Here is a 16,524-nt window from a genome sequence, read left to right as displayed (position 1 = left end):
TTGTTAACATGGTTTGTGGCTTGCCAGTTTTCAAAGTTACTGTTATTTTTTTTCAGGACAAGGCTTTTAAAAGCTGATATAGGTGTCAAATAAGTTGACATTCAGTATACAATTTACAGAATAATATTTATATGTGTGCTATGGAATTTGAGGTGTCTGTGGACATGAATTTTATTATGAGCTAGGTAGTAACACAAAAAACAGGAAAAAACATTAATATAAAAAAAAAGTTCAGTAAAACAAAGGTGACCAAGAATACTCACTTCTCAGGGCATGTTATCATTTGAATTGTAAAAAATCCCCGTGCTCTGGAATTTGATCCAAAATAGATATTCGCCAATCCTGTGAGTTTATTTGCAGGAAAGTGAGTCAAGGGATCTTTGCCAGGATTGCAACTACACCAATACCAAGCCTGTGCTCCAATCAGGACTCCCCCGCCTCCCTTGATAAATTCAGTAATCTCAGGGAGCTGTGAGATTTGTTCCTGTCCATTGATGAAGAACACTCCCATGCTGCTGTCAAACTTGTCTGATACTTTGACCTTGTGGCCAGCGGCTGTCAGAATGCTTGCAACACTCTCACAGTATTTAGGAACACCCACCACAGCATCTGGATTTGATTTCAACCATTTCACACAATTGCATATAAGCTTCTTGATGTTAGGCTCTTTTAGATAAGACTCGTGGCCAAAAACTACCATTCGACCCTTGCCATATTCTGTGGCAGCCATTAATATTGTGCCATCCTCGTCTTTCAGGATAGGAATTGCCTTAGCTGACTTGACTATCAGTTCTCCAGGGTCTGCCTCAATGGTCAGATCCAATTCAGTTACGTTCTCCAATAGCTGGAAGATTGCAGGCATCTTATCAAATGGCTTTATAAATGTTTTTGACCTGTTGTATGATAGTAAAAACATGGACCATTTTAACCAAAGCAATTTTAAATGATGCTGTAAGTGTCTTTACAATTGCCTCCTAATAAATACATTTTTCAGTTATGCAGTATAGCACGATATGTCATGAAAGAGAAACAAAGCACTGACAAATGCAGGAAACAATATACCAGCCTGTAATCCCTATACTATACTTTAATTGTATTATTTACTTCCACACTAAGTTTACTCACTGAAGGTTGTGATAAAAAAGGAACACAGCATCACATCGTATTTTTATTGAGGTGTTATTCAAATATTCAGAAATTATTTCTGTCTGCTAATTTTCAGGTTTCCACTTAGTGTTTCTACTACCACAAGAGAAAATTGTTGAAATCCTAAATATATTTAGTTTTAATTTTTTTATCATGGTTTCTTGATTGCCAGTTTTCAAATTTAGTATTTTTGTTTTAGTAAAATGATTTTAAAACCTGATACAGTTTTCAAATAAGTTGACATTCAGCATACAATTTACTCAATAATATTCATACATCTATTATGGAATTTCAGGTGTCTGTGAAAATGAATTTTATTATAAACAGCACAACCACAGAAAAAAAATAGGAAAATCCATTAATGCAAAAAATCTATAATAAAATAAAGGTGATCAAGAATACTCACTTCTCAAGACATGTTGTAGTGTGAATTGTAAAACAGCCCGGGGGTCTGGCATTTGGTCCAAAATAGATATCCGCCAATCCTGTGAACTTGTTTGCAGGAAAGTGAGCCAAGGGATCTTTGCCAGGATTGCAACTGCACCAATACCAAGCCTGGGCTCCAATCATGACTCCCCCGCCTCCCTTGATAAATTCAGTGATTTCAGAGAGCTGTGAGATTTGTTCCTGTCCGTTGATGAAGAACACTCCCATACTTCTGTCAAACTTGTCTGATACTTTGACCTTGTGACCAGCGGCTGTCAGAATGCTTGCAACACTCTCATAGTATTTAGGAATACCCACCACAGCATCTGGATTTGATTTCAGCCATTTCACACAATTGCATATAAATATTTTGATTTTAGGCTCTTTTAGATATGCTTCATGGCCAAAAACTACCATTCGACCCTTGCCAAACTCTGTGGCAGCAATCAATACTGCACCATCATTGTGTTTCAGGACAGGAATTGCTTTAGCTGACTTGAGTATCAGTTCTCCAGGGTGTGCCGCAACATTCAAATCCAATTCAGTTACTTTCTCCAATAGCTGAAAGATTGCAGGTCTTTCTTCTCTTTGATAGTGAAATGTAACTGTTTCAAATTGTTGCATTTCTATTTTTCCCTTTTCCATTTTTTCGTTCTGTTCTTCGTCACCTGTTTAAAATATAAGTTTATGACTTTTTAAAGCCATTATACAAGATTAGGAACCTCAATTAAAAATTAATTTACAAACACATCCATATTTTGGCTAACTGAACTTTATATTTCTAGAAGACTATGATTGATTCCCAACCTAGACGTCTTCTCTATGTATAATATCCATCTTCTCCTTGTGCTCTGAAGTGTTTTACTAATACTGCTGTTTCTTTCAGACACATGCATGTTGGCTCAGTTGGGGTGCATACATTTCCCCACTATGAGTGAATTTGCATGCATTGCTTTCTTTACAGAGTCGTTTGCTGCCTTGTGACTGTTGTTCCAGAGATATGCTGTATCACCCTCAGAAAGAATTAAGAAGGTTTTGGACATACGTTTTCATTTTTAAATTTATACAATCATAAGTTAAATATATTTTCTTAACTTTTAAAATTTATTTACTTGAAAAACTTTTATTTAAATGTACCTTGTAACCAAAAATGACAATAAAGAAAATTAAGGCATTTTTATTCAATTTTTATATGTACTATAAGGCTTATATATTTTATTTTGTGAGACACAATAAAACAATAACTCTTTTTTTAAACTTTGAATTGTTTAAAAAGGTTTAAAATATTGAACGTTTCATATGTGTCAATATTGCATTTGAAATTAATTTGCTGCTTGTCTTTTTTATTTGTTGATTATTATAAAAAAAAAGCTTTAAAGCATGCATATTGTAATATTTGAATTATTTTTACTTCATGTGGTACTCTACTTGTGGACAGCACAATGGTAAACTGAAATAAAACACTATCCACTTATCATTAAAATGTATTGCGTTTTGTCTTTATCATCCATACTGCACCCTTGCAAAAGATTACATAAAGTACCTGATGATCCACATTGTGATTTTTTATCAACCCATCAAGAGTATGTATTCTGTATGTTTATCTCATTCATATTTTTAAACAAAGATTCAACTCCATTCTTTCACCATAGTTCATATCTGCAGTCCAGGAAAATATCTAGAAGCTCTTCCCTGGACTTTTTGCTTAGTGCTTTTAGGTCTTTCTTACAATGTGGAGACCAGAATTGTATAAAATATCCCACATGTGAGCTTTTTGTGAATGAAATAGACATACTATTAATAACTTATACAATTGTTTCTGTTGTTGCTGTTATAGATATGCCCTTAGACGTGTTTGTGGGACATTGTGTGTATGTATATCAGAAGTGGAAAGATAATTAAAAAGTAGAAGTACTGTAACTTCAACAAAAATGATTTAAGTAAAATTATCTGACATAGAAACTACTCAAGTAAAAGTAAACAAGGGCACTGAAAACAATACTGTTAATACAGTTAAAATGCAATTCAGTTAAAAAAAAATTAACCTACGTTACTAAATATCCCAGACCCCCGTGGCCCTGTGTTAGGATATAGCAGGTTTGACAATGGATGGATGAATAGTAAATATCCTTAAATATGCGTCCTTTGCTTTGGAAAGCATAAGCAGATTATAAAAAGCAATACAATGGATTTTATCAAAGATGATATTCATAAAATATATACACATACACACACTTACAACTAGAAACAATGTACTGTATATAGCAATTAAATTTCAATCTGTAATTATTGTATACCCTCCGAGGAAATGCATGGCAAGAACCTAATCAGAACTATCTTTAAATATATATTAACAATACCGTCTGTACTTCACAAATTTAAACTATCATTTGAGACAGCAAAGACTTCAGTGGAGAGAAAGGAGATACTATAGTTTTGCAAAGAAAATTCTGCAGTAGGATACACAAAAATGAAAACGTTATTTACATCTTGTAAGGTGTGGTAGGCATGGACAACTGTCCTTACAGGATTGGACTCCCTTCCTCTGCAAGACCAGGAGGCACAGGAAGAAAATGGACTTGAAAAGAGGTAGGAGGTCCCCTGCCTACACAGAGATTGGAGCATAAGATGCCATATAAGGAATGAGGAATGTTGGCATTGATACTTGCAGTTGAAACACTGCTTACATTTTAAATACAGGTATCCTTTACTTGCACAAAATGTTTAGTGTTAAAATAGGCAATTAATTTTACGCATTTGTATGGGACTTTTTTACAGTGTAACAACAAGGCATTATTTTTACCTGGGATATAACTATAAAATTGAATACCAACATGCACTGCTCGTTTCTTACTAATCTAAAAACATTAGAAACAGTACAATCTCCTTGTATTTAAACCGTCGCCCACTTTGTCAAGTTATATTTTACAGTGCAGAGAACTCCATAGTTAGAACTGCACAAATGAAGGCGAGTTATAGCGCGACTTCTTTACTGCAAGTGCACTGACAGAGCGACCTTAATTTTAAAGGGCGGTCTCGTCTTTTCTATCACTCCTACACTAACTGATGCAGCTTTTATTTCTGTATCAATAAATCTGAAATTCTGCAGTATCTTTTAAAATACCAACAACCGAGATTTTTACTATTTATGCTGTATTATTTTAAACTTCTTACTAGTTTCAAAATCAACTTACTTCATGTGTTTTCTTACAATTCAGAAAGAGTTAATGAATACATTAAACTCTACAGTTTTGGGGAAGCAGAGTTTACACCTCATAATAAGGGTGCTTTACTTTAACTCCATGAGACCGAATGGCCCTGCTAAGTCTGGCCCAGGGACACACAGTACTTAATTCACCAAGCGCGCCGTCACTACTAGTACTGCATCGCGAGCTTTCCGTCACGCCCTCCATCACACTTAAATCTGCACGTGCAGAAAACAGAGAGTCGAGGAACGCGAGATTGAAGGCGGGGTCTTTGACTGCACGCTCTCCTACTTGATAACCTGGGCCGTCTTTCGAGAAGGTGTTCGCCTTGGGTAGCGGGATGAGGCGGAGACGGACTTCAGTGGGGCGGGGTGCAGAGCTCACCTGATCGCGCTCATATAGGGCGGAGTTAGGTCTTTAGACTCGCCCATTTAACTTTATCTGTGTTTACAAATGTCATACAGGGAAACGCTGAGATGCAGCCCAGTCATTCACACTGCAGAACTTGTGAGTCACTGATTAAAACATTTAAAGCCCAAAATATCACGACCTATAACCTCCAAAATATTTGTGTGCAGTGATGTTGTGTTTATGGTAAACTTCCCATTTTGAACATAAGTTATCAATTTTACTTTGTTACGATCCGCTTTGAAAATATAACGAGTTCGAGTCGTTACTAAATAAGTACACATTTTAAAAAGTAAAAGTATTTGCTGTTAAATATCCTTTTAAAATACAATCGCATATCTAATCTAATCAAGTATAATAATGAAAGTAAATGTAATATCGTTTTTTTGCACTATATTCACCTTAGTAAAAAGTCTGTTATGTCCGTCCAGGATGCTATATTTCAGTCGTTCCAAAAGATGGCGCATCACAAACATTTTTAGTGATAAAATGCATTACATTTGTCATTTCAATAAATGGCGCATCACAAACATTAACACTCCAGTACCAAATGTCATTCATAGGAGATATGCATTGCATGGTACGCGGAAAAAAGTAACGTTAAAATCGAGAGTGATTATTAACCTTTTATGGCTTCTCTACACTGTCTGGACCCAAACAACATAATAATGCTCATCTATGTGCAGGTAGAATTGCTGTCCTTGTGTCCTGTCCTTGTGTTTTTCAATGACATTATTCTAAACCTGATTATATGATTCACTTCCACATATAAAGAACAGTATTCACTATAAGCTGGCTTTTTTAATATTTACAGTTTTACTGGTAGACATGTTTTCCTTTTTCTTGCACACTTAGTGTTTTCTCTTTTCAAGGTAACACAGATGGTTATCACATTATTCTCAAAGATAACAAAAAGTTTCAAAAGAAGAGCAAATTAAAATTTAGAAATACTTTATTTAACAATACATCCTTACTTTTAGATAAAACACCAATACGCCACTGCCTGGCATTCGAAAAGCTGATGTTTGAAATACACTTGAATTTCCCATACAGCCCACCACCACCACCATCCAGTTCTACCGAGTATTCTATCATGAGACAATCATTTTACTTTACTTTTAACTGCCAACTACTTCTAGAAGCTGTACCATTTCTTCACAGATGCCTTTTTGTTCAAAACCACTATACGTTCATTACTGTGCCTATTTATATTCTAAGCCTAACTAATAGCACAGGAGCTGCCAGGAAGAGCTTAGCAAGTAGCATGCATGCATATCACAGGAGCAGAGATTTATTCTATACCACTAAACCTCCATTAACATTAGTACTTATAGTACTTTAACTAGTCATGAGAAGAATATTGGAAGTATTTTCAGGTTATCAAGGATAATGGTAATTCTACAGTATAAATATTTCAAGTGAAGAGTGGATTTCAGTTATTCATAACATTCATTTGTCACCATCTTTTGTCACTGAGTTTCTCTTGCATTACTACATTTAGTTATCATATTGCTCTTGCTTCTGAAGCATTGACCAGGATTAAGCAGGTTCGGCAACAGTAGAATTCATTTTGCCTTAATTCCCAGTATTAGAAGCCTTAAATGTAGTAATCTATTTATTGTTATGCATGTATATACTATGCTGTATATATTGTAGAGTGCTTTTGTCACCATCTTAACATATATACTGTAAACATGAAAATACTTTCTGAGCCTGCCTTTGAGAGAAGGCTAATTACAAATAAACTGACTTGCATTTAATCCCTCAGATTTACTCACTCATATACATATTATATCTTTCTTTGTTCAAAATTCCATTAGTGTGTATTAATTGCTTTCCAGTTTTTGTCTTACCGGAACATATTGCAGTACCATCCTCCAGACTGAAAGGTGCACAACTGCTCAAACTTTGAGAGGCCTGCTGTTTGGAGACTGCTTCATCTCCAGTGAAAGAATTTCTCATTGTGAATTGGTTGCAGGCAAATGTATTGACCAGCGTAAATTGTTCTAAGACAGCCAGAAGTTCTTTAATATTTGTAGGATTTTTTTTCCTTGTCAGCTTTCTAACCTCTGTAGGCAAAGCCTGTATGAAATGATCTATTACTAGAATTTCCACAATTCTAGAAGAACTGCTGCATGTTGGTTGAAGCCACCTGTCTGCCAGATAAATCAGGTGGAACATTTGAGACCTTGGAGAGTCTCCCATTTGGTATTTCCAGTCATGGAACTGCTGGGCTCTCTCTCCTGAAATCAAACTATATTTAACTAGAATTTCATTTTTTAGCTTTTCATAGTCATCACTGTCTTCAGAATTAAGATCAAAATAAACTTTCTGAGCATTGCCTACAAGCAATGGAAGAAGTATGCTAACCCATTGATCTTTTGGCCAGCATTTCTGTACAGTAATCATCTCAAATGACTTCAAATAAGATTCCACATCATCACTTTCTTTCATTTTCTTTATTGCACAGGTGGATGTAATTATTGTTTTTTCTGATTTTGTTTCTTTTAAACTAAAAACCTTTCCTTCGTGAAGGATTTTTGTAATTCCAGGAGCCACCTGTGTTAAAAAAATGTAATTGGCTTCTTCTTGAAGAGCTTGGGTTCTTTGGAATACATCGATACATTTTGTCATCTGTTCACGTTGAATCAGGATATTTTCTTGTTGTAACTCTGTTGCCTTTATTAAAGCATTCAACAACTCTTCCATTTTTTTCTTGGTGATTACAGTATTTCTGTTCTTTGTTGTACTTTGGTACTGCCACAGTTTTGTAGTAAATGGTGTTTTTAGCACTTAATTCTTCAGCATTTAGGCTTTGTTAAGCAACTCATCAGGCTTTCCCCAAATTTTTAATTTACAAAACCTCAAACCACAAGCGGATCTGCAAATATTTAAATAATAATTCTGAATAATTAATGCATTTTCGTTAATTCTGTAACTTTCAGACTTGGAAATGTTAACTTTAGTTCCTCAGATTTTCACATCACTTTCATTGAGAATAACCATGAAGGATGTCAATCGTTAATATCAAATCAATATTAGCAATAGTATTAAATACTTACTGTATAACCTTGTGCTTAAAATACTGGATACAGTTGTGGGCTTTTCTGCTAGAATTATTTATCTTTTGAGAGACATTTCTCCGAAGCAGAGGTTGACCCTACGAGCCAGTCAGGTTTAGATGAATGTGTGTGTTTGGCTTCCTTATGCTCTGAGCTAACTCTGGTTTTTTTATTTGGGTACAGAGTTCAGTAATGTCCATCTTAAAAATAAAAGCATTTAAATTACAAAGAGTGTAATATTTAAAATTATTCTTATCACTAACGTTTTCTTCTTCAAAGTTCTTATTTGCATTGTTCCCTTGTTGGTCCTACCCATTTGATCATAGTATTTATATCATTTGGAGCATTTAAAAATTAGGACATGCTAAGCAACTGTGGAGAAAAAGAGGTTATGCATCTTGACAACACAGGCAGTTTATAAGTTTAATTGGTATAGATTAAATGTATGATTATTTGAAACTTTGGTATAAATTTGTGATTATTTAAACAATATTATTATTATAAATGTACGTAAATCTGTTGGTTTGTAAATGTCAGATGTGCTATAAAAATTAAGACGATTTAAATTCAGATTACCATACAAAGTGTGATCAAACACATTTATTTAGTGTATATTACTGTATACATGATTATTTTTACATTGCATAATAAATGCATACACAGTAGTGTACTTGAAGGACCCCTGTTGACAAAAGACAGATTAGTTGAATGGTTTGTTAATAAAAACAAATGGTCTCATAGGAAAGTTCAAGATAATTAATTGTTTTGTACTTTTTCCATATTGAATAAATGGAGAAAGTATTATTTTAATGAATAAATCAGCTTTAGGTTTTATAGTTGGATATCTGCCTGTCTAGTGTTTGTGGATGTAGAAACTCAGGAATGAATGGACTGATTCTTTTGATTTTTTTTGTTGACAGTTTGTATTCACTACCCTTAAAGGAATACTCCACCCCAAAATAATATTTTTTTTCTGTGTTACTTACACCATGCAGTTTGCAGGGATGGCCAAGAAAAAATGTCCATGGAGAAAGAGCATAACAAAGTTATAGAATGGTCCTAATGATGACTAATGCTGAACAACAGCAGACAATGTAAAAAATGCCCATGAAAAAAATCTAATGTAACTCATATTGCTTAATCTACATGGCAAGTCATTAAGACATATGCACACAGAAGGAAAAATGCACGTATTTCATGCTAAAACATTATTAAATAAATAATTTCAGGAGATGAAACTAATCTACAATTACCATGGAATTGTACCTCTGAATTTAAAACCTGACTCTACCTCTCATTGGTCAAGAGTCTTGTCTTCAATTCAAAATCAAATTATATCAAATGGCTTCTTGTGCTAACAAATCTCCCTTTTTCAAAGCCTTGAATTCACAGATAGACTCAGAAGGGCACACACGAGCATCCAGATGTATTCCATACCAATTCGTGGTTTCAATATAATGAGCTATATATATATATATATATATATATGGAAGAGAAGGTCTGTGATACGGTTTGCATATTTGCAGCTGGAGATCCACAAATGGAGAAAATTAGTTTTCAAAAGGTCTCCATCAGAGGATAATGCTTAGACTTACAAGAATCAAATGCAATATATAGCAAAAAAATTACGGGGGTGGTTAAGATAATTATATATATATATATATATATATATATATATATATATATATATATATATATATATATATATATATATATATATATATATATATATATATATATATATATATATATATATAAAAACTGCTCAAAACAATTCAATGAAAACTTTGAAAAGACATCAGATCTCAATGGGAAAATAATGGGTCCAAGAATTTCATCCCAATACCTAATGCCAATCAAGGTACCGCTGTTTAGCCTGTAGAAGTCTGTGCTTCCCTCCTTGGATATGCCTCTCCTGACCATCACTGACCCACTACCAGCCATGCCGAATGATGTTACAGGCAGCATAACATTCTCCACAGCTTCTCCAGACCCTTTCACATCTGTCACATGTGCTCAGGGTGAACCTGATCTCATCTGTGAAAAGCACAGGTTGCCAGTGGTGGATCAGTCATGCTCAGGTCTTATGGTTCTCTATACTGAAATGTTTTAATCTCTAATCCTTTTTGATGAGACGGCCGGCAGCAAGCCAATAGATGAGTATATAACTAGAGCCTAAAACAGTCCTGAAGAGCCACCATGTTCACTCCAACCACTCTCTTATTTAGATGTTACTGATATCCACTATTTAATTGTCTCAGTGGCCTTTTATTGTTCTAATTCTGCCATATCAGTGATTTCTAAAACTGATCCAACATTTTTAGCACATCACGGCAGGTCAATATTTCTCAAACCTTTACTTTTCCTCTTTTCAGATATTTTATTGAGAATGATATTGCATGAAGGACATGTGTGCAAATAAAGTCTAAATAGTCTGATAATTTTTTGACTAGATTGCATCTCTGTATTGTTTGGTTTTCTGGTTAAAGAAAAAAATGAAATAATTAAAAGGTAATTCAATATTTAAAAGCAACGTACAATGCTCCTTTAGCATTTGTAGTTGGTTACTAATAGTGACAGTGGCTGGAGTGAAAACTTCATAAACTGGGTTTGACATATACTAGTCATTCCAGGCATTGTCCTACTGTCTCACTTCCAGGTCTGTTGTCCAGTATGATCCTGTATGAAGAGAATTCCTTTTTGTGATCTACTTTCATTTTCTATAGTTTTTAATTTAACCACATTTCAGCAAAAAAATATATGCATTTTGGACATTTTGACCATACAACTAGATAACTTGACGTGTGGATTACGTAACATGAGATTTTTTCATAGATGTCTCAGATATTGTTTGCTGCTGTCCAGTATTCATCACCATTGGGTCACATTCTATTAGAAATGCTGTTATATTGCTTTACCACAAAAACACAAGAACAAATATTTTTCTTGACAATCACTGCAAACTACTTGGGGTAAGTAAAATATTAAAATATATATATTTTGGTGGTGTATTCCTTTAAGACTTTGTACCTGACCTCTATTCCTTTACTTGGTATAAACCGTATAAATCATTTTGAGGTTAAGTCCAAATGAGCTATAAGACCTCTGGCCAGCAGAGCTTGCTAAAAATGTCAACTTTAATGGTGAATATAACAAAGAAAGAGTAGCATTTAGATTTGGTGTTTTCATAAGTTTATGCCATCTATTGGAATGTATTTTGTAGTGCATGTAGTAATAAAATGCACTGGATTTTACAATGCAACAGATGGCACATCACAAACATTGGCACTGCTGTCGAAAATGCTACATCTAATTCTATATGATAATTGAGGCAACAGGCAAAATGACACTGTACCTTCTTCATCTCATCGTCTCAAACAATCATTCATTCCACTATAACTTAATAAAGGAAATTTTAAATAGAAAAAATAAAGGAAAAAAACAATGAAAGGGGGAGTATTAATCTTTTTCAAGTCAATTAGACATTCTCATGATTTACCCTCGTTAACACAGAAAAATGAGAGCAGCAGGAAAAAATCATGTAAATAAATAATAAATTCAATAAACAGCTATAAAGATGACCCTCTGTGTGGCAGTCAATAGTCTCCAGTGGGATTAGTACATTTTCTACCAGCCTTTTTATTTACTGGGATTTTTATTCTATAATAATTCATATACCCAGAGAAGGTTATCACTGTAGCCAAGACCCAAATGTCGAGTAGGAGGGGCAAAATTGAGTGGGAGGGACTACAGTGTATAGTAGGAGGGGTTTATTGGCTCTTAGCATCTGACCCTCCCACAACCCCAATCTTAACCATAGTGTAATTAGGCATGCAATGGGCATATGTCCCCTCCCCCTCAACATTGCCCCTACTACTCGAAATTCAGTTCCTGGCTACAGAGATAGATACCTAGCTTTTCGAGTAATGTTTGTGATGTGACATTCATTGGAATGTGATTTGTAGTGCATGTGGCAATTAACTGCATTGCATTTTCATTCCAACAGATGGCGTATCACAAATATTGCTCTTGAGAATACTGTAGCAAATGTGCACCTACCCCCAAGTACCCCTCCCTCTAGTTTGTGGAATAGCTGCAGTGAGGAAAGTCTCTATAATTCACGAAACAGACAATGGACACTATAATTTAATAAAGGAATTTTTAAACAGAAAAAAATGCGATAAATAAAACAAATGAAAGAGAGGGTACTAATTTAATTTAAATCTATTTAACATTCAGGTTATCTGCCCTTATTAACTGTAACAACAGGATAGCAGAAGTAAATAAATAATTTCCTTTAACATCTATAAAGAGCTCACGTCGACCCCCCAGGATCCAAGCTTGATACCACCATGGTCAGACCGTCATCTTTTTGTAAAGAAACTAAGAAACTAAATGTGAGTATTGAGCAAGACAAAAATATGTCGAATGGGAATAACTGATTTTAAAGCAAGAGAAGAAAATGAATGAGAAGATTAAGACCAAATAATGTGGAACAAGGATAAAGAAAAAAAAATGCAATTAAAAGACAGAAATTGAAAAAAGCGGATGAAATTCTAGAGAGAACTTAAAGAGATATGTAATACAGAGGGACAGTTTTCAAATGGAAGGAGATTGTGACAATTGTGTTTTGAGTATGACTTAATGACAGCAGGAAGTATCAAATCTAAAAACCAGCCAATGGCAATAAAAAGAGGGTTATGTTTTAATTATTATTTAGGTGTGTCAAAATACATTTAAAAAAATTAAACATGAAATTTGAAAAATAATGTTTATTTAGATATGGAAACAGTGAAAGAATTGTGTAGACAATTATGCAAATATAAAAAATAAAATAAAATTGAGGATGCACTTTAAGAAATCTATCCATTTGCTTAACATAAATTTTACTCTCAGGGGACAGGGGAGCCAACATTCTACAAGATGTTAATAAAATGAATGCTAAAATTATACAAGAGTAGATTAAAGAATTAGAATTGTAGGAAATAAAAACAGTATGAGCCAAGCAGACCTGCTCATACACAGTCGATTGCCAGTTTTAATTTTAAAGTGGATGGCTGTGTGAGTGGGCTCTGTGACAACCCGCTGTCCTACTCCAGGATGAACTTGTCTTTTGTGAGGTTCTGCTGCCCTGTAATGGAGAGCTGCATGAACAAAAAAGTTAAAAACGGAGTGCCTACTTGCCAGTGCTCTTTCCAAGTTAGAACATGTGTCTTGTTTTTTGACCCTGAGTGTATTTGACAGCTTAGTATAGACTTCTAAAATCTATCTCATCCAGTTCAGTTCAGAGTTGCAGGAAAACAGAACCCATCCTGGTTACATCAAGTGCAAGGAAGGAGGAAAATCCTGGACAAGGTGCCAGTCTATTACTGGGCACAGTCACACCTACATTCACAATAACAAAGGGTCAATCAACCCAGGATGCATGTATTTGGTATGTGAGAGGAAAACAAGATTAGCCAGTGAAAAATTCCATAGAGACAACTACTGAGAGAAGAATTTGAGTGTTTTATGTGTGCATAATCCTGACCTTTACAAACATTTCTGCCGAAAACTGTTCTTTAGATTTAATTGTTATGCTTAGAATAAATGCAAAGAAAAAATGAATATACTGTAGGCTAAATATGGTGTTGATAGGTCCCAATCCCCTGTGATCCTGATTATATGGGTTTAAGAATGTTATTTTATTTTAGGCAAAAGGAATAGTCATTGTTTATTGCATGAATCTATAACATTTGAGAAGTTTATCAATTAAATATTTAATTAGTAAACAGCAGACATTTACTTACATCTGTCACTAAGTCAAATTATGTAGCATTTTTTTTAATTTTTCAACAACAACAACATTTATTTGTATAGCACATTTTCATACAAAAAAGTAGCTCAAAGTGCTTTACATAATGAAGAAAAATAAAAGACAAAATTATGCCTGAGATAGACATATATGATTGATTACACATGGTACAGAGTGTAATTATTAGCTCTTACATTGTTTACTTACACTTCAACAAAAACTCATAATTTGTCATTTATTAAATTCTTAATGTTTGGCTTATTTCATATTGCCAGAGAAATCAGTACACATTTTCTTCCTACAGTAGCTAGTGTTATGATTATTATCCAGATATATAAGGAGCTTTCTTTATAAACTCCTAAAGATGTTGAATTAAAGAAAATGTGAAATATCATGGAAGTATTGTATGGAAAATATGCACAGCTGTCCTTTCATTAATAATTTCAGATTGTTTGCACTGTATTTTGTCAGAAATGTATATCCTAACATTACAGGTTTATCAATAACAAGCCAATTCAAATATACTCACAGTTTTTTTTCTTTTCTAGTACATAGCAGTCCCTTTAAAAGCAGAAGTATAAATAAAGAAATATAAAGTCTGTTTTTTAGCTCCTTACCTGACTATCAAGTTGTGAGGATGAAGGAAAGGGTGATCTTCCAGTACTAAAGAGATGCTTTATATAGCGGAGGACATCTAATTCATGCTTCCCCAAGGGTGTTAGAGAGATTATGAAAGCAGGTGCAAACTTCACTTGGGGCATTCCAAACAAATTCTGTAAACCATGAAATATATGAATAATTGACTAAGAGCTATTTTTTTTTCCCCACCTGTCAAGATGTTATAAATTCTCATTTGATTCCCTGGGGGACAGAAGGTAAATGTACATTAAGGTAATGAAGTACTCTTCTTAAAGCACCTCAGCAAAACCTTTACCATACACTGAGCCTTATTATCTAAATGAAGTACAGTACTGTATAATAAAGTAAATGGAATCGCCACAATGGCCTGCATCCCTGTCCAGCTGTGTTTCTTACTTGCTTCCATTGAAGATAGCTCCAGTAGAGGGAGGTTTTGAAATGCGTGGACAATACAATGTTGGGTCCTCATTTACACCTTGTAGAACCTGCCCGTGAGGCTACATCAAATAAAATGCTTTGTGAAATTTTTGGAACACAAGATCCATCCATCCATTTTCTAACCCGCTGAATCCGAATACAGGGTCACGGGGGTCTGCTGGAGCCAATCCCAGCCAACACAGGGCACAAGGCAGGAACCAATCCCGGGCAGGGTGCCAACCCACCGCAGGACACACACAAACACACCAAGCACACACTAGGGCCAATTCAAAATCGCCAATCCACCTAACCCGCATGTCTTTGGATTGTGGGAGGAAACCCACGCAGACACGGGGAGAACATGCAAACTCCACGCAGGGAGGACCCGGGAAGCGAACCCAGGTCTCCTACCTGCGATGCATCAGCGCTACCACTGCGCCACCGTGCCGCCCAGAGCACAAGATATTTAATATAAAAGAAGGAATTCTAAAAATATATTGTAGGAACGTCTTCTGCACATGGAAACTTTGCGTAAACAACAATTAGTCTTTAGAAAATAGTGACCTACTTTAGCAAGGCAGGTAATTTAGGTCCTCTAGGGTCAAGATTGCATTTCAAGTGTCTTATTTAGAACTCTTTAAACACTCTTAGATGATTTGATACCTTCATCTTTATTGTTGAAGACATCCCCTGTCTACATGGGATTTTCTCTCTTTCTGCACTCAAGACCCATGGTCCTAAATTGAGTCAATATGAGTATGTGTGAGTATGGCGTAAGAGCAACTGGCACCATGTCTAGGACTAACACCTACCTCTGTGCCTGTCTCCCAAAAATGCTACTGAAGAAGGGGCCTGAGTTTCCTCAAAAGCTTACATATTGTAATCTTTTTAGTTAGCCAATAAAAGGTCAGTTTGCTTGACTTCTCACTACAATTCATAATGGCTAACACAGTACAACACCCTAGTACTACACTGAATAAAACATACAGTATGTGAGTATAAACAAATAAATCAATAAATATAATAAAATAAGAACTAAAGAGAACAGCAAGTTTTACCATCTAAGATGTCAGTTCACTTTGTTGCAGGCAATAGAAAATGGGGATCAAAGGAAGACTGGCATACCCTGAAGAACAGATGGGCAAGACCCACCTGAGAAAACTTATTTTTGTCCGGTTTTAGGTAAAATAATACATGTTTGAGCCACTGAGAAATGGAGGGTAGTACAGGATTCCTACAAATGAATGATGAATGTTGCTCAATCTGAAATGATTAAAAAATGCTATTTAGTGAGGGAGGCTGTCAAAGTTCAATAGACTTCTGAACACATAAAGCAGATGTCCAGGTCTGGAGTTCAGAAGAAATCCAAAGCAAGTGGCCAAGCGAGGCAGGTAATGGGTGGCACCTCTCACACTTGGGAAGCTTG

At 35.0% G+C, this 16,524-nt stretch overlaps 1 protein-coding gene across 1 annotated transcript; it reads right to left on the bottom strand.

The window, feature by feature from the left end:
- Positions 1-242: 242 nt before the first annotated feature.
- LOC120539763 (TRPM8 channel-associated factor 2-like) lies at positions 243-14,591 on the bottom strand. The gene is made up of 3 exons (XM_039770144.1): positions 14,572-14,591; positions 1,553-2,240; positions 243-893 (listed from the first exon to the last, which is right to left on the bottom strand). The coding sequence occupies exons 2-3, from the start codon at positions 2,215-2,217 to the stop codon at positions 260-262; spliced, it is 1,299 nt and encodes a 432-aa protein (XP_039626078.1). The 5' UTR covers positions 2,218-2,240; positions 14,572-14,591; the 3' UTR covers positions 243-259.
- Positions 14,592-16,524: the final 1,933 nt, after the last annotated feature.

This window comes from Polypterus senegalus, chromosome 11, assembly GCF_016835505.1.
Source record: "Polypterus senegalus isolate Bchr_013 chromosome 11, ASM1683550v1, whole genome shotgun sequence".
Classification (NCBI taxonomy): domain Eukaryota; kingdom Metazoa; phylum Chordata; class Cladistia; order Polypteriformes; family Polypteridae; genus Polypterus; species Polypterus senegalus.
The sequence above is the reverse complement of the archived record's forward strand: the minus strand, read 5'-3'. Positions and strand labels throughout refer to the sequence as shown.